The sequence below is a fragment of the Callorhinchus milii genome, unplaced genomic scaffold (genome assembly GCF_018977255.1).
Source record: "Callorhinchus milii isolate IMCB2004 unplaced genomic scaffold, IMCB_Cmil_1.0 Scaffold1, whole genome shotgun sequence".
Lineage (NCBI taxonomy): Eukaryota > Metazoa > Chordata > Chondrichthyes > Chimaeriformes > Callorhinchidae > Callorhinchus > Callorhinchus milii.
In genome coordinates this window covers 52,961,174-52,989,094 of record NW_024704742.1, presented here as the reverse complement: position 1 = coordinate 52,989,094, position 27,921 = coordinate 52,961,174, and the positions used below count along the sequence as shown (strand labels likewise).

At 39.8% G+C, this 27,921-nt stretch overlaps 1 protein-coding gene across 5 annotated transcripts in view; it reads right to left on the bottom strand.

The window, feature by feature from the left end:
- Window positions 1–27,921, bottom strand: part of cracd (capping protein inhibiting regulator of actin dynamics) — a 115,121-nt gene that overhangs the window by 6,589 nt on the left and 80,611 nt on the right. For 2 of the 5 annotated variants that reach the window (XM_007892773.2, XM_042342039.1), the window contains exons 4-8: window positions 23,440–23,575; window positions 13,293–13,442; window positions 9,978–10,046; window positions 8,870–9,061; window positions 4,877–7,466 (exon numbers count right to left, since the gene is read on the bottom strand). In XM_007892773.2, the coding sequence (XP_007890964.2) occupies window positions 4,877–7,466; window positions 8,870–9,061; window positions 9,978–10,046; window positions 13,293–13,442; window positions 23,440–23,575 (3,137 nt within the window). The remainder of the gene's footprint in view (window positions 1–4,876; window positions 7,467–8,869; window positions 9,062–9,977; window positions 10,047–13,292; window positions 13,443–23,439; window positions 23,576–27,921) is intronic. The other 3 variants (XM_042342057.1, XM_042342062.1, XM_042342050.1) reach the window with 2 other exon arrangements.

The window sequence follows — 27,921 nt, the reverse complement described above, 5'->3', positions numbered from 1 at the left end:
GGAGAGGTGACCATAACCGCAACTATTATCACAAGTTAATTAAAATAATACGAATGGCAGCAAGGGTCTTGATTGCCTAAATATATTCTAACACACTGCAGTGGAGACAAACAGCGTATTGTACTTGACTTCTACATAAGTGCATTTCTCCTACAAAATATACCGTCAATCTACTTTATATTCCTGTAAAGGGCTTTGAGACATCACAATGACGTGTTAAGGCACTATATCAAATGCAAGGACTATAATTATCATTATTTAATCAAACTCTACAAGCAGAAGGTTTGTTTGCTTCCTCTCTTTGACCCGAGGTCTTGATTCAGTGACTTCCAGCAACTCTAAGTAAGTTGTAAACTGTCTGATTTTGGACCAGAAAGACAGGTTTGAAGTGAAACAAAAGCATTGACCAGACACCAAAAGTCTGGTTATTACAAACCTCCCAACACTGCAAGTAGGCGCAATAAAAAAGTGCACACAGCCCAGCCACTTCCTGTGTTCACTGGTAAGGTTTCTTTACAATTGCGAGAGGCATAAGCAAGCGCCAAGATCAACCCATTACATGCAACGGCAGGAAGAAAAGAACAGAAGTATAATTTTTAGAAATAGAGAAGAAATAAGGAAAAAGTATGTGTGAGAAATTTAAATATCATTAGATTGTTCAATTTTTCATTGCCCTAATGACATGTTCTGAAAACGTATAGTAGGTAATAGTGATAATAATAACAATCATAATCCTTGCAATTGATATAATGCCTTATCACATAGTTGATACATCTCCAAGTGCTTCACAGGATATATTGTAAAGTGGATTAACTGTATTTTGTAGGCAAAATAATAAACTCTAGTGCCTGGTTTCGAGAAATTGTAACATAGGCAACTAATTCTAAGGCAAGTAATGTTTGCTCATGGTACAGAAGTCAAAACACTTTGTAAACTTACTTAGACCTTCCTACAAAACGTAAAACGGATTTAAGAACAATTATTGTTGAAATACGTTATAGAAAGAATGTGCATTTTTATTGTAACTTATCACGTCAAAATGTCAAAGATTTTTTATAGTAATTACTGCCATGTGTAGTGACTGTTTTAGTAAGCAAATTTATTGAGGCTCTTTTTACTCAAAAAGGTTACAAAACTAATTGTGTGGCAGTGAAACCTTGAAAACTACAATACAGAGCACGTCATTGGCGTTTGACATATAAGGACTGTAGCAACAGAAACAAAGCAGCTTTGGAAAAATACTGATCTTTGCTAATAAGTGTTGTCAAAACCATTAAGCCATTCTGTTACATACTGTTTAAGCATTAATTCTAACCTGCCCTGAATACTGCAGATAAATCTGAAAGCTGTCACAGGAAAGTAATTCTACAGTCGCGATTGAAATTATGGACCTTGGTCATGTCAGTTTAAAATGAAATATTTTCCAGTCAACAAAGAATCATTCCCATTTTGTTTCCATTTAATAAAAGAGAATGGAGCAAGCTATACGTGAACACCCCCTCCCTCAGGCTTTGGCACAATGGGCCCAAAGCCAGTCCCAAGATTTCACCGGCTCAATGTTTTCTGACAACCACCATGTTGTGGCCAACTCTGAAGAGTGGCATTTTAGTGCAGCTTCACCACATACGGCCTACATTCAACCTGAATTAGGCAGGGATTCCAATAAACATTCGGCAACAACAAGGTCATGTTGAAATCTTCAGGTCTAACTATTGTGTTAGAGTTCCTTGGGAACTGTTTCACACCAAGTCAGTCAGGAACCTCGGCGTCTTGTTCAACCCTCAACTGTCCTTTCTCCCCCACATCCGTGCCATGACCCGCTCTGCCTTCCCTCACCTCTACAACATTGCCCGACTCCGCCAATGCCTCACCCCTCAGGCCACCAAAACCCTCCTACATGCCTTCAGTACAACCAGACTTAACTATGCCAATGCTCTGCTTGTTGGCCTCCCCAACTATTCTCTCCACAAGCTGCAGATCATCCAGAACTCTGCAGCTCGTGTCCTCTCCCACCCACACCAGGCTCCGTGACTCCATCACACCCACCCTCGCCCAGCTCCACTGGCTCCCCATCCCTCAGAGGATCGAGATCAAAATTCTCATCCTTATCTTCAAGGCCCTCCGTGGCCTTGCCCCCTCCTACCTCTCCGATCTGCTAACCTCTTATCAACCTGTCTGTTCCCTCTGCTCACCAGGCTCCGGCCTCCTCCTTGTCCCCTACCTGGCCGGTCGGGCCTTCAGCCTCTCTGCCCCCACCCTCTGGAACTCCATCCCACATTCCCTTTGCCTCACTACCCCCTTTGCCTCATTCAAGGCATGCTTCATGACCCTCCTCTTCGACCATACCGACACAGTCACTACACTTTACTGTAAATTCTGTGAAGCGCTTTGAGACATTTCAACGACGTGATGAGGCGCGATATCAAATCCAAAGATTTATTACCTGCGCTACCACTTATCCTATCTAAACTGCATGGTAATGTTAAAAAACATCTGCTGTTTAATATTCATACAAATAACATAAGACTGACTAGACAAAAAAGAAAACAAGTGTCTTCTCCTTTCTCTATATAGCTGGCAATCTTGTCACAGAGAGGAGTGAAAATTAACACCAACATAGTGCTAACTAACACACCATTGAATGAAGAAACCTGATAATAAATATCACATCAACTGGTTCCACTGGCATTTTAGAGACAGAATTCCCCCTCCCCAAACTGGACAGTTACTCAGTGATTGTGTTGAGAAGCCAGTCACTGCACATTGAAATTCCATCTTACAAATTGTAATGTAAGTCTGCCAGTTTACTCAGAAGTTTTTTTATTTTTTAAGCACAAAAATGTCTGCCAGTTAGCACATTGCTGGGTTTATTCTATTTTTTTATTTAAAGACAGTATTTCTCTCACTGACAGTCCAATTCATTTAGCTTCTCAATGTAACCATTGAGCAGGTCCTGCCTGGATCACACACCTGGGACCAGCCAATGTGTTAACTATCTTCATGTCACTGAGTCCAATCTTGTGTTAATTAGCACATCACGTGTCACCGTTTCCACTCTGTACTTTTTAATCTTTTGTTTCATGGCTGTTTATGGGATATTGTTGTGTGCAATTGTGCTGCCATGTTTGTCTACAAATAAACAGTCACTCCATTTCACAGTAATTCCTGTAAAGTGCTTTGAGACGTCCAAGATTATTATTATTTTAAGCAGTCTGGTCTGTGGTTGGGATTATTGAGAGCACTAACAAATCTAACAATATGATGATGAGCACAGCTACAACATGATGATTCTCCTTGTGGGAGAGGTAAATGGGGTCTCCTTGGAACTGAACTGGCTCCAAGGTGACATGCCTGGCAATGGCATGTCAGAATCAAGCCAGCCCTCTGTGGCTGTCTCAGTAGTTCGGTTCCTAAACCAGGCAGGTCCGCAGTATTCCAGGGAACTGCTGATGACAGCCCAGCTAACCTGGCTCATCAGCAGAACCTGGAAAAGCAGACCAATCACTGGGGATAGATAGTCATCCCTCTCAGCTCCTGTTAACCCTGCAAGACGAAGCCCTAACGGGTATGGTTGTCCAAGCTAGACAAGCAGATGGAAGTTTGCCGTACAGCAATATCAATGGCAAGCTATGCGGTTTTAGCTGGTTAGACTCCAGCAGTACCCCAACACATACTCTGAGGTCCCCAAGCCTTGGCTCTTGCCAACCTGTGCCTAATACTTTCCGGACTTAGGTAAACAGGATGCATCCCTCCAGGGAGAGAGTGCGCATTCCATTCTAACAATTTATCTTTGTGATTTCTATGTGTAGGTGGGATGCATGGAAATCTCAGCTTGGGTTAGATACACTTAAGCATGGTGATGGGTTTCCGCACGTGTCAGACACCCGGCCGACCTAAAAAAAAACGATGAGCTATAGGACAGTCCCCTATAGAACTGACAGTTTCCCAGTAAGGAGAATGTTTCTCCAGTTATTGAGGTACTCTGAAACAAAAACACGTCAACAAATAATAATAAAATTCCTTGCATTCCGTATCCCACCTTTCACATCAGGAGGATGTTTCAAAGCTCTTCACAGAAATATAGTGTAAAGTGTAGCGACTAATTTGTAGGTGAATTTGGAGGCCAATTGATGCTTAACAAAGTACCACAGACAGGCCATGAAATGAGTGACCAATTTTATTTGTGGGAGTATTAGCCAGGACATTGGGAGAAACTCCCTACTCTTTTCGAAAACTGTACCACATTATGTCAGCCTGGCTGAGTTGGTAGTACTTTTGCCTCTGAGTCGGAAGGTTGCAGGTTTGAGCCCCACATTGGGTCTTGGAACCTATGTAGTCTATGCTAAGACCCCAATGTAGCGCTGGGTGTGTCTTTATCAGAAGTACTATCCGTTGGATGAGATGTTAAATCAATGTCCCATCTGCCTGTCCAGGTGGAGGTTAAAGATCCCTTGGCACTATTCAAAAACAGAAGAGTTTCTCCCGGTGTACTGACTAACGAATCCCCAAATAAAATGAATCACTTACTCCATGGCTGTTTGTGGGACATTGCTGTACACATATTGGTTGTCGCACTTATACAAATCAAATATACATATCTATATGTGTTGTACCAAATGCAAGGATTGTTATATTATCTTTAACCTCCACCTGAACAGGAAGTGGGTTTAACATCTTATCTCAAGGAACTACACCTCAACAATGTAGCACACCTCCAGCACTGCATTGGAATATCAGCCTACACTGTGAGTACAAAGTCCCAATGTAGAACTTGAACCCACATCCTGTTGACTCAAAGGTGAGAGTGCTATCAAAATGAGAGTGCTACCAACTGACCCAGTCTCAGACTGAGCCAACATCCATAGATCAGGCCTACCTTTTTTCAATGAGTCAAACTTTTTGTCTGCCTTCTCACGCCATGGAATGTTGATGGAAGGGAAAAAACATTTTCTCTCCTTTGGTTCTTCATCTTCATGTCTGTGGCTTTGTGCCAAGGTCTCAACCTGACTATCTCCTTTTCTCCCAGTGGAGTCAAATGCAATCTTTACACTACTGTAATCTGTAATCTCCATAAACTCTGTCTTCTGGGGGGAGGGAGGCGGAGTGAACTGTGTAGGCTTTGGGGCTAAGGATGGTTTCTGAGACATTGGTGGCCTTGATAAAGGTTTTTCATTTGAAAGGGTTGCAAGTTTGTTTTTAACATGTTTCGCCACATCAATACTGCTTAGATGTGTACCTCCAGTCTGTGAAATGTCTGAAATGCTATTGGAATTGTCTTTTAAGACATTACTGCTCTTATTGTCCTTCTTACTGGAAGAACACTGCTTTGTAGAAATTATATAAGATTCAGTTTCTTTCTCTTTTGAGGTTAGTGGGGCTGGAATCCCTTCCAAAGTATCCCCCGCACTGTAGCGCTTCTTCCTTTTCTGTTCTCCCTGCTGTTCATAGTGGAACCGGAGTGAATAGTGTGTTCGTCGTAATTTCACTCCAAAAGGCGATGTGCACTCCTCAGTACTTTTTATTGCTTTGTCTTCTGTTTCATCAGGTTTTGTGATCAAAGTTGCTACATCTTGGTTATCAAATGAAAACTGTAGCTGAGACACTGAATCCTCTTTCCTCTGTATAATAGGAAGGCTTGGGACCAGAAATGATGGAAGATCTTTGGCAAACTTGTAGCTTTCAGTAGCATCTGCTGTTCGAATACTTTGACTATCCGACCTAGGGCTTTCTTTTCCATCTTTGGCTATCTCTTGTACTATGTCATCAGAAGCCAAAGAACTAGATTTGCATATGTCCACAGTGCAAATTGGTGCAGGCTCAGTTCCCTCAGGTGTAATTTGCTTCTCTGGGGTATGATAGATATTTACATTCTCACTGTCACTGAATTTGCTGCTGTCTGCCCATTTCTGCCATGCAGGGGTTATTGAAAATTTTGCATTGGCTGAAAGGGTTTTCCTCACATTACTATGTGTACCAGAAACTCTGGTGCCAGTCCAATCATCACTGAGTCTGCTGTGGATTCTCCTGTCTTTTTCTAACCATTTTTCATCAGAACCTTTCATGATTTTTGCCCGAATAATCGCCCACTCAGTTAATGTTGCAGATCGAGATTGGTCAACTGATTGTTCTGGGCCGGACCTAGACTTGCTTACCCTTGCTCTTGTGTCATGACTGGATTTTGCTGTGTTTTCAATAGGTGGAAGGTCAACAGTTCTTCTCTCTTCTGAAAATCCAAGTAAAGACTTGCAGGCAGTGTCTTTAATTTGGTTCAGATCCACAGCTGTACTACAAAGTTGAGCTCCAGTGACCAAAATGGCTGTGTGGGGAACATACAGTGAAGATGGGAGTCCCCTACTTGACTTTGGGGAGGATCTTATGTCAGTTGTATCTGCAGAAGATCCAGCTTCCCTGTGATGTGACACAGGGCTCAGATTAACCTTTTGAAAAATGATTTGCTTTTCTCCTGATGAAACCTGGAATGAAAATGGCCTCGATAATGTTTGCCTTTGATCCAATTCTTTCCACCTAAGTTCTCCTCTGCGTTGCTCCTCTTCCTGTTCCTCAAGGAGCCATTGTTCTTGTTGACTTAACAGCTCAGCCTCCTTTTGCCTCTGCTCTTCTTCTTTTTGCAGTTTCTCCAATTTGCGCTGCCTCTTCTTTTGTTCCTGGTGTTTTTTCTTTTCCATTTCTCTTTGCCTTGCTTTTTCCTCTGCCAGATGCTTTTTTTCATCAGCTTGGAGATGGAATTCCTTCTCCTCCAGTCTTTGACTCAATTGCACCTCACAACGCCTTTGTTCACTCTTTTCCTGCTCCTCTGTTTCTTTATGTTGCTTTTCTTCCCTTTTTTGTTGCTCTTCAATTTCATGCTGTCTTTGTTCTTTCAGAATTCTCTGTTTTTCCTCTTGTATTCTCTGTTTTTCCATTTCATGGCATCTTTTTTCTTCTTCTTGTATTCTACGATCTTCCTCTTCTAGACGTCTCTTTTTTTGTAGTCGCTGTTCTTCCTCTTGGAGACATCTCTGTTTTTCCTCTTGTATTCTCTGCTCTTCCTCTTTTAGACGTCTTTCTTTCTCTTGCATTCGCTGTTCTTCTATTTTGAGACGTCTTTGTTCTTCCTCTTGTATTCTCTGATGTTCATTTTCCACGCGCCTCTTTTCTTCCTCTCGTATTTGCTTTTCCTCCTCTTCCAAGCGTCTCTGCTCTTCTTCTTTCATCCTCTGTTCTTCAACTTCCCTTTTAAGGTTTTCTTCCCGTTTTTGTTGTTCTTCAAATTCATGTTGTCTTTGCTCTGCTTCCAGCCTTTTATGATTCTCAGCTTTCTCCTTGCGTCTTTGCTCTTCAACTATCTGATACCTTTGATCTTCCTTTCTTTTCTCCTCCGCGTCCTTGTAATCCATTTGTTCATTCCCAGTATAAACCTGCTCCTCTTCAAGCTCATATTCAATTACAGTCATATTCTGTACATCCTGAAGGTACGAAAGAATCAAATACATTTCTTTAGTCTCATACAATTTGCAATTAAGCACAATATCTGTCAAAACACTAGTAGCCAATATTTGGCACAAGTATATCTTTATATTTAAAAATATTTAGTGAAATATATGCCAGTGCAAAAACTATCCCCTGTATTCATTTTGTATTTATTCCAGTATTGAAGCCACTGTAAAAATCCTTTAACTTGCCAGTAACAATTGATGAAAATCAATTGAGCCTTTCCCTTACTGTCAAATCTTAAAAGTAGATCAGCAGTTTTCGATAATTAATTTCTTCAAACATTTTAACCCTTTGTCTTTCTCAGGCTAGCGCCCTCAAGTAATAGCCCACTTTCTTTCTTACAGCAGCGATCAGGATGGGGAGGATCAAGTGATAATGATTTATCAATGATGTTTAATAAAAAATAAAACTGAACTAATTTATAATTACTTATTCCATTACTGTGAATCCGATGATTAATAGTACAATCTAGTGGAGCAGGCCTATGGTACATTTATACCACACGGTTCATGGAGAATCAATATATTATCAGCAGCAATTCATTGACTAACATGTAGCGTAAGTCGTGATTTCAGGTGGACCCTGTTCCTTATGCTATTTTCTGGCAAGATTTGGGAAAATTTAGTTTCAATTTGGAAGTTTTTTTTTCTACCAGAACATTTTTATTTGGAAAGAACTGTGGAAATTGACCTCCAAATTAAAAAACAATTCAAGAATTTTCCAAATATCTGCATGATGTTGAATTTTAAGACAATGGTCACAATGCTAAATCCATGAGAAATTTCAGTCCTCTGATCTCCCAAAGAGTTCCCAATATGATGCGATGTGGAAGGAGAAGTATAAATCGGATTCCACTCCAGATCATTTCCCGCAAAATAAACATAGCACTCGTGTTAGTGGAACTTCTACGAAATATAAAGCTTTGGATCGCAGACCACTTTCAAATGTAGCTGGTTTGATCATTGATCGCGGTCATTATCGTTGGCCGATATCATGTGATGTAAAACCATACTGAGATTCACTCAAGTAGGACATCATTCCTGGGATGCTGTCTTATTAATATTCCCCAGCGGAAGCAATAAGGCATGAGTTTTGCATTACAATACAATGTGAAGTGCTTTGAGATGTTTTGAAGTCATGATATTAATAAATAATAATAATCATTTTGCGTTTTGAATAATAATAATCCTTGCATTAACATAACATTTTTCACATCTTCTAGACTTCTCAAAGCGCTTCACAGAATATACTGTAAAGTGAATTGACTGTATATTTGGTGGCCAAATAAGGGGCTATATCAAATGCAAGGATTATTATTATATCATGGTTGACAACTGCCTCAACTCCAAAACAAAAGAGGTTCAAAATAATTCACCTGTGTCAGTCGTCTATGTTTCCTGGACACTCTCTGATTCCGTGGTTTGACGGAGAGTTTGTGTTTTGCGGCAGTGTTGTCGAGGCGATCTGCAGACTGCGGGACTGCATCCAGATCGATTGATTCAATGGTGCCAACAGAGCTCACCAAAGAGAAGGCGCTCATGGGACGTGAAGACCGGACAGGAGTAACCTAAAAAAGAACAGCTGCATTCATAAAGATATTATATAAAATGACATAAAAGAAATAGATTCTAAAAATGCAGAGATTCACAATGCAAAGGGATTTGTCACCAGGATTTGTTTTAGTTTTGGCCAGTCTTGTTCAGCAAATAATGGGGTGAAGTTTGTGGTGTTTAATGATGGGTTCTGTAGGAAGGTATTATCAAATACTATAAACTTCATTCATTACTCTACACCAACAATGACTGCCTGTCAATCATACCTCAGATCACCAACTACTTTGACTATCCAGTTTTAACAGCTGCAACTGCCTCTAATCTGATGGTATTGAAGCAGATCTTCAGTCANTTTTTTTTAACTGGAAGCCAACTTTATTTACTTGCTTTTCGTGTTCTGCAACTTCGAACCGTATAAATTTATAATACAATACAAATTTACATTTATAGAGCACCGTTTCAATCATCTCAAATCACCTAACAGCTTTACTTTACAAGGCCATCATGTGTGTTTTGGCTGTCTGAAAGATCTATCCGTTTAGTTCCATGCTCTTGCTGTATCCTCATATTCTTTACTGTTGATAGATACACCATTTGTAACCCAAAAATAACACTTTGCATTGGGAATTCATTCCGGTTCTACTAATGTGCCAAAGCCATGGAGTGGGGAGGGGTAGTGGAGGCGGAGGGGGTGGAGGGAAGGGAGGGATAAATTAATGGGTCAATCCCAGAAGGAAATGTTCTCCATTGTTCATGTTAGAAAGATTTGAGCGACAAATATTTCACACCAAAACAAAGATAACAGAACCTGTAATAAGCATAGAACAAAACTAGTGTTGTCACCACTGATCATGGCTACCCTTAATTTCTAGTTTATTAGAAATAAGCAAACATATATATACTGTATATTATCTGGTATAGTTAAGTTACCTGCTCTTGCTCTTCACTTTCTGTTCCACCTAAACTGAAGGATCTTAGACGTTTGGATGAATGATAGGACTGGAGAAGGGAAAAATGAAATGGAAGGGAAGATTAACAAAAACACTGATGAAGCGAAGACTGATGAAACGTAAAATGAAGAGTCTGTGAGAGGGGAGGGGAAAGGAGGTAACGCTACTTACATTTTAATGGAATAACTAATATGATACTAAAAGTGCATTGAAGACTTGATAAGGTGCTATATCAAATGCAATGATTATTATTTTTATTATATCATTGTGTTTGTATTTTTAAAGTTAATTCTATCACCCCAGCCCTTCCCTCCGATCAGCAAACACTGGCCTGCTTCATGCTTCCACACTCTGGAACTCCATCCAAGAGTACCTCCGCCTTGTCACTTCCCTCCACACCTTGATCAACAATATCTGGGGCCCCCTCAGACCTTGGAACCCTAAAATATGCCTTAACTGGTTTATTGGTTAATCTGCTGCTCCAACCCACCTTCCTCAGCTCCCCCACTCCTAGTTCAGGCTCCCAGTCGGCCTCCAATTGTTTAATGCTAAGAATTGGATTTTCCGAGTAAATAATAATCCTTGAATACTATTAAATAAATAATAAAATGAGTACTTTGCATCTGTTTTCACAAAAGAGAGAATGCAGCCACTGCCACAGTATCGGAGGAGAGGGTAAAAAAATTGGATAAGATAAGAATAAACCGAGAGGAGGTTCTAAAAATGTTGACGGTGCTCAAGGCAGATAAATCACCCGGTCCAAACGGGATACATCCTAGGTTACTGAGGGAAGTAAAGGTGAAAATAGCAAAGGCTCTGGCCACAATCTTTCAATCCTCCTTGGACACCGGGGTGGTGCCATAGGACTGGAGGGTTGCAAATGTTACTCCCCTGTACAAAAAGAAGCAGAAGGATAAACCCGGGAACTGCAGGCCAGTCAGCCTAACGTCAGTAGTGGGGAAACTTCTAGAGACTATAATCGGAACAAAGGACAGCCAACACGGTTTTGTTAAAAGGCAAATTGTGTCTAACAGCCCAGGGTATTAAAGGGAAAGTGGCAGCATGGATACAGAACTAGCTGGAAGATAGAAAGAAGAGAGTGATGGTGAATGGTTGTTTTTCTAATTGTGCAGTGGTGCCCCCCAGGGGTCGTTATTGGGACTACTGTTGTTTTTGGTATAAATGACCTGGACTTGGGTATAGGGAGAACAATAGAATACAAAAGTCAGGAAGTTATGATGAACCTTTATAAAACTCTGGTTAGGCCTCAGCTAGAGGAAAGATGTCAAGGCATTGGAGAGGGTACAAAGGAGATTTACCAGGATGGTACCAGGAATGATGGACTTCAGTTATCAGGAGAGACTAGAGAAGCTAGGATTATTCTCCTTGGAGCAGAGAAGGCTAAGAGGAGACTTAATAGAAGTTTTCAAAATTATGAGGGGATTCGATAGGGTGAACAAGGAGAAACTATTTCCACTGGTGGGTGGGTCAGTCGGTAACCCAAGGACACTGATTCAAAATAGCTGTTGAAAGAAACAGAGGGGAGGTGAGGAGAAATTTTTTGACGCAGCGAGTTGTTCGGATCTGGAATGCATTGCCTGAAAGGGTGGTGGAAGCCGATTCGATAACAGCTTTTAAGAGAGAAGTAGATAATTATTTGGGGAGGACAAGTTTGTAGGGCTATGGGGAAAGAGCAGAGGAGTGGGATTGATTTAAATAGCTCTTTTCAAAGAGCCAGCACAGACACGATGGGCCAAATGGCCTCCTTCTGTACTGAATAATTCTATGATTCTATGAATAAATTGGTCACTTCAATCCATGACTGTGTGTGGGACATTGCTATGTGCAATTGGCTGCTGCGTTTCACCCACAAAATATACAGTCAATTCAATTTTGCAGTATATTCTGTGAAGCACTTTAAGACGTCTCGCAGACGTGATAAGGAGCTATATCAAATGCAAGGATTATTATTATTATTTATCACAAAGACCTCTCATGCACACAAGTGACACAAAGACTTGAGGGAAGTAAGTGGGGGTGGATTAAAAAATCATGATGATTTCTGAGGTGGTGAGCTGTCCAGAGAAGGGGGAGTGGAGATGTTCTCACTCTGGTGGAGACTTGAAGATTCAAACCTGAACCAAGCAATATATTTTAGTTGACCAGTTTGTCTGGCTGATCAACAGGAGAAATAGGCATAATAATGGAGATGGAATTCTTTCCACTTGGTTACTGTTAGATACTAATTAATAAATAAGGATCAATTGACTAGAACCAATGGAAGAAGATCAGGAGGGAGAGAAAGCAGGAAGAACTGAGTAGAGGGTACAAAAACAGAAGTCACTGGGAACACTCAGCAGGTCAAGCAGCATCTATGGAGAAAGGAAAATGAGTCAACGTTTCGGGTCCATGATGCTGCCTGACCCAGCAACTTCTGTTTTTGTTTCAGATTTATAGCATCTGCAGTATTTTGCGATCTAAGTAGAGGGTGTTGGATTGTGTAACTGGAAATCTAAAATAAAAGAGTGTTCTACACATTGTTTGTTGAGAATGTAACACTTACTGATAAATCCATTAGGCAATAACTTAATGGACTGAGTAGGCCTAGATAAGCAGTGAGATGCCAACCATTTTCGCATAATTGTAATTTGCAAGATCTTTGCTGGTTCAATTCCGGGAGATTCCCGACTTCATACTTATAGAGATTGGAATACCTAGTCTTCTGCAACCTGAACCTGTGTTCTCCACGTGTATGTGTTTGCCTTTTGTGCTCGCACTTCCCCTGGAGAGAAATTGGACATTCCAGAACTGTCAAACAGGAAGGTTGTTTCATTGAGATTTAGCAGCAACTTTTAACAGGAATCCAGGGACTCAGAGTCATAAATGGGGACTCCTTCCAGTAAACAGACATATGTCAATCTGAAATGGAGACTCGAGTATGGCATAGGTGCATGAATCAGAGTCTTGGTTAACAATAATCTGTTGCTGATTTATAAACTAAAATGTTCTACTATGCTCTTATAGAAACTGGCCTGTTGGATACTACAAATGCCAAATTGATTTAAGAGAAAGCTAGATATACAAATGAGGAAGAAGGGAATAGAAGGGTATGGGATGGAGGAAGAAAGCAGTGGCTGGAGATTCATGTAGCATGGAACTGTTTCCGTGCTGTACATTCTATATAAATCTATGTAAACCATTCAGTCGCAATACATAACTCTTGAGAACTGGGTGAAAGTTTACAATTGTGTAATGGTAAATCTGTAGATGTGGAAGCTTGTGAAAATTGACACACCTTCAGTCCTGAGCCTGGTAATTGTGTCTCTTCCATTGAGGACTTTTCTGAAGGATGTCTGAGAGTCCCATCATCCTCTGAGCTGGCTCCGAGGTCTTCCATTTTCCTGGAAGGCGGATGGCCAAATTTGATATTTTTTACCAGTTGGCGCTGGAAAAGAACAAAATATAAAATTCACTACATCTTACACAATACTTAAAATTATTCTGAGTCATAGGAACAGGAGGAAGCCATTCGGATGATCAAGACAGTTTCGCCAGTTTATCAGATCAAAAGCAGAACTCTTAAAATCATTTCCCCATACACTATAATGCCCATGTGTCTGTCCATTTCTTCTAGATCAATTCTGAAACAACATCATCAATGATACAGAACCAGTATACAGTTTTTGTTAATAATGATTCTATTTTGGAGTGATACCTTCCCTATCTCTGGGAACCCAGTTCTGAATCACAAATCAATTAAGGGACAGCAATAGAATCATAGAAAGTTTCTTCTAATCCTTTGGAGAGAAAGTATTTCCAACCTAACCTTCTCCTCCTCTCCCACATTAAAATTGTAGTGCTTTCTTTGCAAGCCTAAAGTTTGATGAAACAATTATTGTAAGAATCGCACAAAACTGTGTGAATTTAGGCCCATTGATAGATATATGCTCCATGAAACAGTTCATTTAAGTGTCAACCTGGCTCAATTGGTAGCACTTTTAACTCCGAGTTTGAAGTTTATGAGTTCAAGATCCACTGAGCTCACAGTCTAGTCTGACACTCCAAAGCATTACTGGTGAAACACTGCATTGTCGGAGGTGTCATCCATCAACAGGATGTTAGAATTGAGGACCCATCTGCTTGTTCTGATGGACGTTAAAGAACCCATGACACTATTTGGAAAGAAATGGGTGCTTTTTCCCAGGTTCTGGCCAACCATCCCCCAGATAAAAGTGGTCATCCACTCCATGTGTTTGCGGGACACTGCTGTGCACAATTGGCTGCAGCGATTCGCCCAAAGAATATTACAGTCAATTCACTTTACAGAGTATTCTACGAAGCGCTTTGAGACATCTTGAAAACATAATAAGATACTATATCAAATACAATTATTATTATTATTACCAAACACCACATTGGATCTCCTGACTAAGAATAAGCCCATAACGAGTGAGATAAACTATTTGAATCCATCACATTACAATGAATTCATATTTTTCCTGATACTAAATTCTGGAATTTCAATCTGGTGCTAGACTTGGTGCGAGAAAATTTTGGACAGTTCTTAAATTCAGTTGTAATTTTGAAGTTTGAATTTTGAAGTCTGTAGGTTCGTCTGAGAACTGCAGAAATTGACTTCAGAATTCACACTGAATTGCCCAAATTTTGCACATTCCGAAATGCTAAGGAAAAAGTCTAGATGAAGACCCAAGCTGAATTTTTCCTCCGTGGCATCTATATTTAGGCAAGAATAATCTCAAATGGACCTTGAGACAGTCCTTGAAGGAAGCAAAGGAGGGGACGAAGCAGAGGGAGTTCCAGAGGGTGAGGGCAGAAAGGCTGAAGACCCGACTGCCTATGGTGAGGTTGGCAGGGTGGGCAGGGCTGGGGACATGGAGCAGGCCAGTACCCGCTGAGCGGAGGGAGCAGGTAGGTAAGGTTTTTAGCAAGTATCAGCAGTAGGGAGGGCAAGACTCTGGAGGACTAAAGTGAGGACAAAGATCTTAAACTCGATCCTTTGGGATCAGTCCAAGCCCCATGTCACCTAACCACTCCTTCCTCAATTTATTTTATCCTCACTACTACTCCTTTCTACATCAGTCATTCTTTTCACAATGAAAATTGGCCTTTCACCTCAGTGTCTTTCTAAAGAATGCATTAAATGAGAATCAATTGCACTCAATGCCTTCCCTGCTGTTTCATCTTCCAGCATTCTATGAAATAGTTCAAATGATAATAATAATAATCCTTGCATTTGATATAGCGCCTTATCACGTCTTCGAGAGTTTCAAAGTTTCAGAATATAGTGTAAAGTGAATTGAATGTATATTTTGTGGGTGAAAAGTGGCAGCCAATTACGCATAGCAGTGTCCCACACACAGTCATGGATTGAGTGACCAATTTATTATTATTATTTTTTTTGAAGGAATTATTAACCCAGGAAAAGCGATCCACCAATCGACTAACGACGAGATGCCTACTTACTGCTAGGTAAACAGAGGCGTGTGGACTAAGGAAACTTGACCAACGTTTTGCCCTGCTGGGAATCAAACCCAGGTCTCTCACTTGCTTGCGAGGCAAGTGGTCTAACTACTGAGATACAGGACTCCATTTTTTAATGGAGGTAGGAAGCAGTTAAAAAAACTAATGATGTGGGACTCATAAGGACATAAGTCCCACATCATAAGAGTAGGAGTCCTGTAGCTCAATGGTTAGAGCACTCGCCTCCAAACAAGGGACCTGGGTTCAATTCCTGGCAGGAGCGAAATCTTGGACAAATTTTCTTACTCTGATAATAATCCCTCAAGAAAAAAAATACAATAATAAAATTAGTCACTTCAATCTACGACTGTTTGTGGGACACTGCTGTGCACAATTGGCTGCCACATTTCGCCAACAAATATACAGTCAATTCACTTTACAGTATATTCTGCGAAGAACTTTGAGACGTCTAGAAGACGTGAAAAGCGCTATATCAAATGCAACGATTATTATTATTTATTATTTTATAAGTACATCCACTCCGTGCCTGTTTGTGGGACATTGTATCAAATGCAAGGATTATTATTATTGCTGAGCCCAATTGGCTGCAGTGTTTGCCGAGAAATGCACAATCACTCCACTTCCCAGTAAATCATGTGAAGCGCTTTGGGACGTCCTCTCGATGTGAAAGGCGCTATACAAAATGCAACGGTTATCATTATTATTGAATCCTTTAAAGCTGTTTGGTTTCACGTCATTAATAAAATAATAGTCTCCAATGTAGTCTATGGAATGCAACAATGAAATTGCAATGTTTCTTAACTTATTCAATGTGTTCATTAACACATCGAATCTGTTAACAAACAGTGACAATTAAGATGATTGTTACAGATTCGATGCTTAATTTAAACAATAGTGAACATATATAGTGTGATGATGTTACTGTGGTGAGTTTCAGTGTTATTTCATTTTGAACAACAGCCACTAAAAGGAGCTCACTCTGATCATATTAAACCAGAGAAAGCTGCTCTCTGGGGGTGGGTTTGTCTTTTGACAGACTGGTGCTTTGCACCTCTAAATGAAGCAAACAATTACTTTCACTATTTATAGATGCTTGTACATTTTGCAGGAAACCACTGTTAAGGATAATCCCCTGAAACTGCAGGTCCTGAAACATGTACATTATCAAATTTGTCAAGCCCTTTGCAGATCGTCATACAGTATTAATTTCACTTTCAACAGCATCAGTTAATCTCTGAATCACGTATCAACACTCAGAAAGCAAACAGACTAACTTGACAATACATTCATTATATATTTTATTGGATAAATGATAACAATGATTTTTAAGGGTGTAACCCAACTGATGCCTTTAAGTAATTATAAATTGATCTACGTTTAGCTTTGTGCTATGTGATACTAACTGAATCCCTTTATTTGATGGCTGGTAATTTGTAAGGAAAAGTCATTAACCTTTGTATTTCACATTAGCCTCTGTGTAGCTAATTATCCTCAGTATTAACTATTAACTCTGTATTGACCATTAACCTCAGTAATGCCCATTAACCTCACCATCCATAACTCTGCAGCTCATGCCCCCTCCCATATAAGGCTCTGTGAGCCTATTAACTCCACCTTCACTCGTGCTACAAGCTCACCATCTGTGGATCAAATTCCTTGCATTTAAATCCCTCCATAATCTTGCCCTATCCTATCTCTGGGACCTCTTGCAACCTTGCTGCCCTGGCCAATCCCTCCATTCAGCAAACACTGGCTTGCTTCATTCCCCCCACCATCAGTAGGAGAGCTTTCAGCCATGGAACTCCACCTCGCTCCCTCATTCATCACCTTTAAAGCCTGTCTTAAGATCTTTCTTTTTCCATTGCACTTTTAGTCTCCTCTTCCCCTCCCTTCCTCAGCTGCCCCCATGCCAACTTTGGTTCATAACCAATCCTATGAAGAGCTTTAATACATCCTCCTGTCAGTGACTCCTTACCTCAGGCGCTGAGCATATCAACCTTGTCAGTTCACTCCAAATCAGAGAGCCCATGTATAATATTGGTGTTTTGCTTGACCCTCAATTCTCCTTCAAACCTTTCATGCAGACTCTGACCAATTCCCCTTTCTTCCATCTCCTCAGCATCACCCTTCTCCATCAACTGAGACCCTCATCCACACCTTTGTCACCTCCAGACTTAACATTTCTAACACAATCTGGCCACTTCCCTAGCTCTATCTTTCACAAGCTCCAGACCATACCGAAATCCAGAGCCTGTATGCTTTCCCACACTACACTCCAAGAGCCCATCAGTCCTATTCCGACCTGGTTCTCCTGGCTCTTTATCCCCTAATGGATCAACATTAAAATCCTCACCTTCAAATGCCTCCATGTCCTTACATCCCCTATCTCCGCATTCACTTATACATTGCCTCCGTTCTGCCAACTCAGGCCAGCTTCACATCCTCACTTGCGCTCTCAGAGAGTGAGCCTTCAACTACTTTACACCCTCCCTCTATAGAACGCTCTCCCCAAAACCCCTCCACATCATTCCTTCCCTCTCTGCTTTCAAATCCTGCCCAAGACATAAGATTCTGTTTTCAATCCCCACCTGCGTCATTGTCCCCAGCTCGGACTCCTGCTCGGGTTCTGTAAAGTGCTTTCAAACATTCTCCTAACATGAGAGATGCAAAATAATTCTATGTTGTTGTTGATGCAGAGCCTAAAGTTTACGAACCAAATTTGCCTGCTGCAGGGTCACTTAATAGCAGTGATAAGATCGTGAGTGGAGTTTCCTTATTTATTCTCAGTTGAATCCTACTCTGATCAGGCCATAAAGTACGGGTAGAGATGAAAAGTGATTACAACAAAGTAGCACCCTGAAAATTTCAACTGTTTCAATGGGATTTCTAACTATATAATGGTCCATTCCCATTATATATGGGGTGACTTTTATGGTATTACAAGATTTCTAATAAAAAATCTAGGAGTAGATGTACAAACTTCATTTATTTTAAGAGTAGGTTTCTTTTGAGTTGAGGTGATGTCCAGCTGGTTGCTGAAAGGAATTCCCTTTTGGATTTCTTAATTATGCAAATTCACTCCTGATAATTAAGATATCCTGCAATATATCCTCTATATATAATGCAGAACAATATGTTTGTTGGTGTTTGTGAACAGCACATGATAGATAAGTTGATAACTTGCTGTGTTTCCCCCTCATTTTATCCTTTTACACTAACACTCACAATTTCGAGTATCTCGTAGCAGTGATTATAGCCTCACTATAGTACCAATCAGTCAAGTGAGATATGTCTGTGCCAAGCACCAGACAATACAAAAGGCATCAGGGAAAAGGCTGGTAATAATTCAGTTTCCTCTTCACTCTAATGGCTATTGATACAAGTAGATAGTAAAATTACATGGCGGTAAATTCAGTAAATGTTTTATCGATTCCAGTCTGCCTGGGGCCAGTCAAGCAGTCAGCAGTCCCTGAATGTTGCTGCATTTAAAACCAGGTGTGACTGAGCAGGTTCTGACTGAAATGGTGTAATTCACTAGTAAATTCAATAGCAAATTCACTACCAATAATCCCTAAAACTATCACTGGGGTTACATGTTAATTCTAATAATAATCCTTGCATTCGATATAAAGCCTGATCATGTTGCAACATCTCAAACCATTCCATTGTTTCCTGTCAACTTAGTGACTGTACATTTGTAGGCAAATGAGACAGCCAATTTGAGTAAAGCAATTTCCTACAGCAATGAAGTGAATGACCAATTTGTAATAAATGCACTCAATGAAACCAGTCAATAACTAAAGACATGGCTGAGGGGTATGACCCCTCTCCCTCCACCTCTCCCCCAAGCTAATTCATGCATTGGATATCTGGTCTGCATTGGAGTTTTGATTCATTGGATGTTGGATTTACTCAAAAATTATCACTTGTCTGATGAACGCGACTGGTTTGTGAGGCCAAAGGCTGGACCTTGAACCAGCTAGTGTTTTGAACTTTGAGGGCTAGACTGAATCTGGTGTAAAAATAGTAATTGTGTGATTTGAACTGAATTGTTGGCATTCAGTGAAATATTAAAACTTCAATTTATGATCAGGAAAAGCATGAAAATGATTGAAAACCCATTTGAAGACTCTAGTTATTCTGTCTGAGTGGCACATCAAAATAAGATTACTGATTCAAATCAAACTGAGTGATTGGCAGTGCTGCTGAGTGCTGAGTCTGTTAACAGGCAATGCAAACACCAAGAAATCTGACGGCTCTAGAAAATGAAATGCTTCTAGTTTATTGACATATTAAGTGATAATAATAATAATAATAGTCCTTTCATTTGATGTAGTGCCTTATCACGTCTTTGAGATGTCTAAAAGCGCTTCACAGAATACTGTTGATAACTTATATGACTCACGGCTTCTTCCATTTGTGCATAAACAAAAGCTTGCATTAATTGTTATCTGCTGAGCCGTTTTATTGATGCTTCCTGTTGTACAGTACTCAGCAGATCTCAAAAGAACAATTTTATGGCACCTCTGTAACAAGACAACTTTTACCAGCGATAATTGCAGCATAGCAAAATGACAGTTCATCCAATTTTTTGTGAAACTTGGTAAGGACACAGTCAGTGCCACACTGAAACAATGTAATCCAATTGAAGACATGTTTCCCACAAGATTGTGATAATTAGATATACTTAATGCCTGTATATCGTATGGCTAGAAATAATGCAAGAGTACAACTGGACCATACCTCTGTGAGCAACACAAGCTGTAGTGCTGTTGGTACATTGAAATGAAGCTAAGNAAAAAAAGATAAGACGCAGCATTGCATATTATCAGTGTATAAGATGATGGTCTGACCCTTGTGTGGAGCACTGTATTATGTTCATGTCACAATCAACGTTGACAACTTGCCCTTCACTTATATGACAGCTTTCAAGTAGGTGGATGTCTCAAACTGAGTCTTAGGAAACATATTAATGTCTTTTAGAGGCACAGATTCAAGGAATCACGATGATCCTAAGTATCAACAATTTAAATTACTGGGAAATATGAAGGACTTTGGGCTTGTTTCTTTCATAAAAGTCTGCAGTGACCCAAAGGAAGTTTTCAAGGGTTTGAAAGGGATTGAAAAGGTTGATCTGAGAAAGTTATAATTTGGTGATGTTTCAAACGCCAAGGATTTTACTGTAAAATGTAGTAACTGTGTTTTGCTGTTTTTGTCTGGTGCTGTGTCCTCTACAGCCCTTTGTTTTGCATGCACCATTTTCAGAAAATTGTAAACAGCAGTACATTTTCTATTTCACGGTAGATCTCACTAAGATGTAGATAATGATAACTCATAAATATAATAATAAAATAATATGATAAGTTTACATTTGATATCGTGGCTTTCATGTTAGGGAATATTGTAAAGTGCCTCACAGAATATATAGTACGTTGCAATGACTGTGCATTTTATAGGTAAACACCGCAGCCAATTCTCACAGCCATTAAGTGAATGGTCAATTTTATCTAGGGAATTAATACTGGGCTTTATGCAGAGAATTGATGTCAAAATTTATTTCTGGGGCATTGAAGCTAATTTAGAACCTTACCTGTGTGCACTAACCTGGAATGGAGTCTATCATTTTCTGGCCTGTGTGGTTTAATAGGGCAATGTTTTTACTCACTGGGGAAAGGAGCCCTGATATCTGTGCATTTGATTAATTTTCAGTGTTACAGTATGTAAATCCTAACTAAAGCAAAGGGTTCCATGCCTAAAGAGTTCCAATTTAGTTAAAAAGGCTTGAAACTACAATATTTCTATCACCTAGGGTAATATTAGTGTTCAAGTATCAAAAATGGCAGTGTACTTTATACCTTGTTTCAATCATAGATAGATATACACATTTTGATGCAGGAGATGTCTACTTTTCTCTGGGATTTGGGTTAAATCCAGTCTAGATTAATGATATGCAAATATCTTTGCTGTGCTGTTGGCTGAGATTTGATGGATCTGTGTTGAGACTTCTCCGTAAAATTTTCCACATGAAAATCTTAAAGCAGAAGAGACTTTCATCCCATCATGGGATGGTTTACACCCGGATATCAGCTACGAAAGGACAATGTGCAACCCACTGATCCACCTAGTCATATAACTGGTAGTTATGCAACTTTGTAGTAATTTGACCTATCTCATTTTGATAATTGAAGCAGTGCCTTATACCACTTGCGTCATCCCTTTTATTTCAGAATCTCCTAATCTTTCTTTGTATTACAGTATGTGACATTTTAACAACTTTAGCATTTGTATTAATATTTATCAATTTTAGCAACAGGTTTATTGAATTACTTCACTTATTATTTACTATTAGTACATACATGGAATATTATTTTGAGTTGTAGTAGTATGAACATGGATTTTCCAAGGAAGTCTTTTGATAAAGTTTCACATGAAGGAATGTGGATCTCACAAAATCATGAGAGGTTTGAGTGAAGAAAGCCATTTGAACTTTGATCATCTTTCCAAAATACACACTCTTTTGCGTTTGGATTATTGCATCAAGCTTTATATTAAATGAGTCGAGCCCAGCTCCTAAACACCCCTTTCAGTTCAGCTGTTGATTATCCAATCTGTAATGAAATACTTGTCTGTCTAAAACTTGACCTTCACAACTGAACCAGTGATCTCCTGCTCTGCTGCTTTTACAAATCTAAAAGTATTGTCTCAGGTTTATTTCACCTGTCCCTGAAGATGAAACACTTTACAGGGGATATAACAGAGGTATTTAAAATTATGAAAGGACTTGATAAGGTGAACACTAGTTGGGTCAGATAGCCTGTTTCAGTGCTGTAATGTTCATACTGTATGCCTCAAAAGTATCCGCTCTAAAATGTCACATTTCAAGCCTCCTTTGTTTCCTATATAAAGTACCTTGCATTTCTCTTTCAATTGAACCCCGTTTGCCAACGATCAGTTGGGCTGCATATCTGTTAAACTCTCATGGTAGATTCACAATCAAAAATAAAATGGAGCTTTTTTTTCCTTGATAGGAAATCTATTGGACCTGCCTATGTGCATTTATAATGATAACAATCTGATTTGAAGTATTATATTGCCAAAGGCTAGTAAATTTACTAACAAAGGGAAAATTCACTGCAATCAATTCAACGAGGACTTGCATTCCAATTTGATGTTTTCCAAATTGAGGTTATTTCAGAGTCAAACAATGAATTTTAACGACACAAAGCTTAATCACTGACTATTGTGTAAGCTGAGCTGGGTCACATACCATGAAGCCGACAAGGAACATGCCTGCCGCTTCCCTGTAATGCTCACTTTTAGTATAGCAGAGTCTGTTATAATGCAGTGTTTGGGATCCATAAATTCCTAATTCGTGCTTTAGCAAAGCTTGCTGGTATGCTTGACTGAGCATGTTAATAATAAATAAATAATAATCCTTGCATTTGATATAGCGTCTTATCACATCTTCGATACGTCTCAAAGCGATTCACAGAATATACTGTGAAGTGAATTGACTGTATATTTTGTGGACGAAACACGGCAGCCAATTGCACACAGTAGTCTCCCACAAACAGTCGTGGATTGAAGTGACCAATTTATTATTACTATTTTCTTTTGAGGAATTATTAGCCATGGAAAGCGATCTGCCAATCCACTAACAACCGGGTAAACTGCTAGGCAAACTGAGGCGTGTGGAGTAAGGAAACTTACCAAATGTTTTGCCCTGTCGGGAATCGAACCCAGGTCTCACACTTGCAAGGCAAGTGCTCTAATAACCATTAAGCTACAGGACGGGTCATGACCCAACTGTGCAGTATAAATGGAATCTTGTTGTTGTTGTTGTTGTAATGTGGCTGCATCGCTGCCCTTTAATAAACAGCGTTGTATTTACTGCATCTCTGTCTTGTAATAAACCATGTTAGTATTACAAAATCTCTTACCTGAAGGCTTTGAATTTTTCCTGAGATGTTTTCTTGGGATATGGCTTGTGCTGATGTTCCATCAGCTGTTGAACCATCTGGGATAAAAATGCTGTCATGTGACAATGCCCTGGTACCCATACTGGTGCTAGTAGACCTGCCAACATTTTATAAATAGGTTATAAAGTAAAAATTATACTAATATTGTACTTTATTATTAGTATATAACTGAAAGGTACTGCGTGCTTGTGTTTGTTTTATTACTTCAGTCAATGTCTTTCCTATTTGAGCATAAAAGTCACTCCTTAAGGTATTTTCCCCCTTCCTTTTTTTCCTCTCTCCACACCCCTCACTAACATTGCTCTGCTCTGTAAACACACAATAGTTCAATCAGGATCAGAAAGAGAAAACAAGTTAATGTCTCAAGCCTCTGGGACCCTTCATGAGAACTAAAATGTGTGACGGAGGTGTGACCAGTTCTGATGAAAGGTCATCGACAAAATGTTAATCTATCTTTCTCTTTCTGATTGTACTGCTGTGTATTTATAACTTGTTCTTGTTTTCTTTTAGATTTCTTGCATTCATGCTTTTTCTTATCCAACATGTGAGATTCCTGGAGGGAGGAGAGCAGTGGAGGAGGTAAATGGGTTGTCCTTGGAGTTCAGCTGCCTCCAATGTGACATCCATGGCAATGGAATATTGGAATTGAGTTAACCCTCTACAGCAGTCTCGGTAGTCCGATTAACCCCCAAAAAACACATTGTTTTATTTATGCTGGTTCCTGGAGATGTCTCCGATTCCCTTTACCATCACTCTGAATTTCTTGTTCTCTCTCTGACCATATTTATGTAGAGTATTTATGTATTGATACCATGTTTATGTAGCAGTGTTCTGCACCTCACCTTCCAACCACAGGCAGGCTGAGGCTGGGAGCTCAGCGTGCAGGTCATCAACCCATTTAGTGCTGCTCCTTCACAGAGCCAAGCCCTGGATGAGGTGAAGATTGCCACCTGTGATGTGATAATTATCAACTTGTCTGCAGATGTGATCCCCCCCACCCCACCTTGAGTCCATCACAATGGTTGCGACTAAAGCTAACTATGCCATCCAATATACTACCAGCCTGTAGGTCGAAGCACTGGACGTTTGGCTAGCTGGATACAGCAACAGCAAATTACACTTGTATTGTGCCCTTTAGGTCAGATTATCTCTGATTTAACTACTCTGGGAATTAAAAACACCCCATAATATTTTAATACTAGAAAATGACCACAAATTGCATAATCCAACATCTACTCCAGGAGTTAAAAAGAGAAACGCTGCTGAGAATCAGGGAAAAGTTTCATCACAAGTGCAATTAGTGATTAATCTGGTGCAACTGTAATTGTATCCCTGAAATGTTTGCAGTCACCTCGGATCTCACATAACTGAGACCCACCACTGAGAGAGGAGGAGGCTCTGTGAAAAGTCAACCAGATACAGAAGGCTAATGTTTAAACTTTCTAACAATCAATTTATGTATTAAAAATAGTCTCATTTCTCCTCCTGTCTGAAAAGCAAGGCATTCACAGAGACCTCGCTCCATCCCCCGAACAAAATGAATAATATTATTTATTAATAATTTCATTCGTCTAAAAATGGAAAGTCACACACACAATGGGGAATGCACCAAAACAACAATTTTCCTTTTAAGATTCACATTTTTATTATTTCACCTGTCTATTTGGTGAAGTTTTACATTCTTCAAGGTGATGGTTAGTAGATATCAAATGATATTTGCACACATTCCCCCGAGGACCTGGTGGGAAGGCTTCTTCACCCCATCAGGTCTACTTTGGATTCAAACCCGTATACTATAGGCTGGGCCAATAGAAAAGTGCTGAAATATTTGCCCCAAATTCTGGGCATTTCGCAAAAAAGAGCTCTGGAAATTGTGGAGAGATTTGATAAATTTTGCAGAAATTTGCGGAGGGTTGGTTGGTGCTATTGAGAGACACATTTTGTGAAACAACCCCAGATTAAAATTATGGGCGTGTAGTTATGTTTAAAATAGATTGTCCAACAGCATAGTACATAGTAAATGAATAGTGCAGCACTTACTAAGAATTGGTTGTAGGAGCTCAGTCCAGGCTGGGCGCCGGGCGAAGTTGATTTCCCGCTCGCGCCACTTCGAGCAAACAGTGTGCAGAGCAGATTCCGGCTGCACTTCTCAATTGGCCCAGACAATAGGTAAACAGACTGTGCATTAACCCTACTGTGCTACCCTATCCTAGTGTTCACAATTTCATTGCATTTTTGATCAGTTACCAGTATTGTGAAGAGTTGAATATAAAGTATAAGACAGATCCCGGATATCTGAGTATAATATTTTGGATATCACTTAGAACAATATTATAGTTATTATAACAAGGCAAATTAATTTAGAACATAACACTGGCAAAAATGTTAGCAGCTGTTTTTTGTGTCAGTAACAGCCTCACTAAAACCCTTGAATAATCCTCTCTGAATTTCTTAGTTTGAACCAATTTCAAATCCATTTTCTGGGAGGTGCTGTGTCAAATCACCCACTTTAGATTTCTTCTCATACAGTTGCACAAATCCTCTGCTTTCAGGACTATTCCCTTGAGCTGAAATTTGCCGCAAGCAAGAGCAATATTGCAACACAAACAATAGTAATAATCCTTGAATTTGACGTAGCACCTTTTTCATGTCAGAAGGCCATCTATAGTGCTTCAAAGGATTTACTGTAATGTGTAGTGGCTTTATATTTTGATGGTGAACACAGCACCTGATTTTCACACTGCAATGTCCCATAAACAATCATAAAACGAATGATCAATTTTATCCGGGAGTTCCCTTTTTGATAAATGCCATAATGTTCACCTGAAAGGACAGAATGCACCTCAGTTTAACGTCTCGTAATAGGACGGCACCTCTGACACTGCAGGACACCCACAGCACTCATTAGAAAGTCATCCTGGACAATGCCCTGACACACAGCTTGACACACAAGTGTCTGGCTCAGAGGTGAGAATGTTACCAAATGAGATGGGCTGACACAATCTTAAATTTGCCGTGTAACATTTTCTGTTTGTCACCCAATGACATATAAGTAAAACTTATAAATTATTGTGTGCATATACAGACTATATCTAGTGCTGGATCATTGGATAACAAATGGCATTTGAGGAGAAAGCTAGGAAGCTGAAGTGAGCCAAAACTGGAAGCTTTGACCTGCTAGGCCTAATCTAAACTGGTGCTTTAATAATAATAATAATCCTTGCATTTGATATAGCCCCTTTCTAGACGTCTCAAAGCACTTCACAAAAATATACTGTAAGTGAATCGACTGCATATTTTGTAGACGAAACGCCAATTGCGCACAGCAGTGTCCCACAGTCGTGGATTGAGTGACCAAATTATTATTATTATTTTTTTGAAGGTTTTATTATTAACGCCCGGAAAAGTGATCCGTCAATCGAATAACAACCGCGTTCCTACTTACTGCTAGGTAAACAGAGGTGTGTGGAGTAAGGAAACTTGCCCAACGTTTCGCCCTGCCGGAATCAAACCTTGGTCCTCTCGCTTAACATTTAAACCTGCACTAGATTTTGTCGTATTACACTGAAACCTGCCAAGATATCTTAGCGCAAGAGTAGATTAAGGTATGTAGGCCACAATTACAGCAACTCAAGCATGACAGTAAACGTCTTGGGACGCATTAACATTTGGTGCCTTCACAGTCTCTCTGATTTGTATTGATGAGACACTGAAACATTGAATATCCCTACAATCCTTTACTGCATTCATTTTAAATTGCTCCAAACAAAACTAAATGCACCAGCACGAGCTTCCTTTAATATCACCCAACGGCACAAAATGAAAGTGACACCCACCTTCCTTCTTCCTTATGGCCTCACTTAATGCTTCCTTTAACATTTTCTCTGCTTTAGTGTGATACTCGTAATCTACATTGTTTGACTTTCTTTACCTGCAAAATGGTTCTTAGTGTCGGGAGGGTTTCTGCCCAAATTCGTGTATTTGTTATCTATAAAAATGTTCTGGTTAATTCTGTGAACCTTTACATTTCGAAGGTAATGGGGTCTGACCTGTACTCTAATTTTAGAAATTTCTTCAGTATCATATTTATTATTATTATTATCAAATATGAAAATCAACACCAGTACCACTGAAGCTAGGTCATGCAGGTCGCATGCAACCCTTTCAGCTCGCCAATCACAGCATTGAACTGTCAGCTAGTTTTACTTAGCTTTTACTTAGTAATAGTCACAGTCCTGCTAACTAGCAGTCATGTGGCGTGTTTGGCAAGCATATAATCAAATGATCAATCCTCTTCACTGACGTCAACATTGAGAGCTGAGTGGGGGGAAGAAGATGAGATCTGTTTCCGTACATCCGGCTGACACATATTCAATACCTAAGGACAACTTACTTACAACTTATAACGTCCTTCACAGGCTTTAGCTTCTCGGAATACTGAAA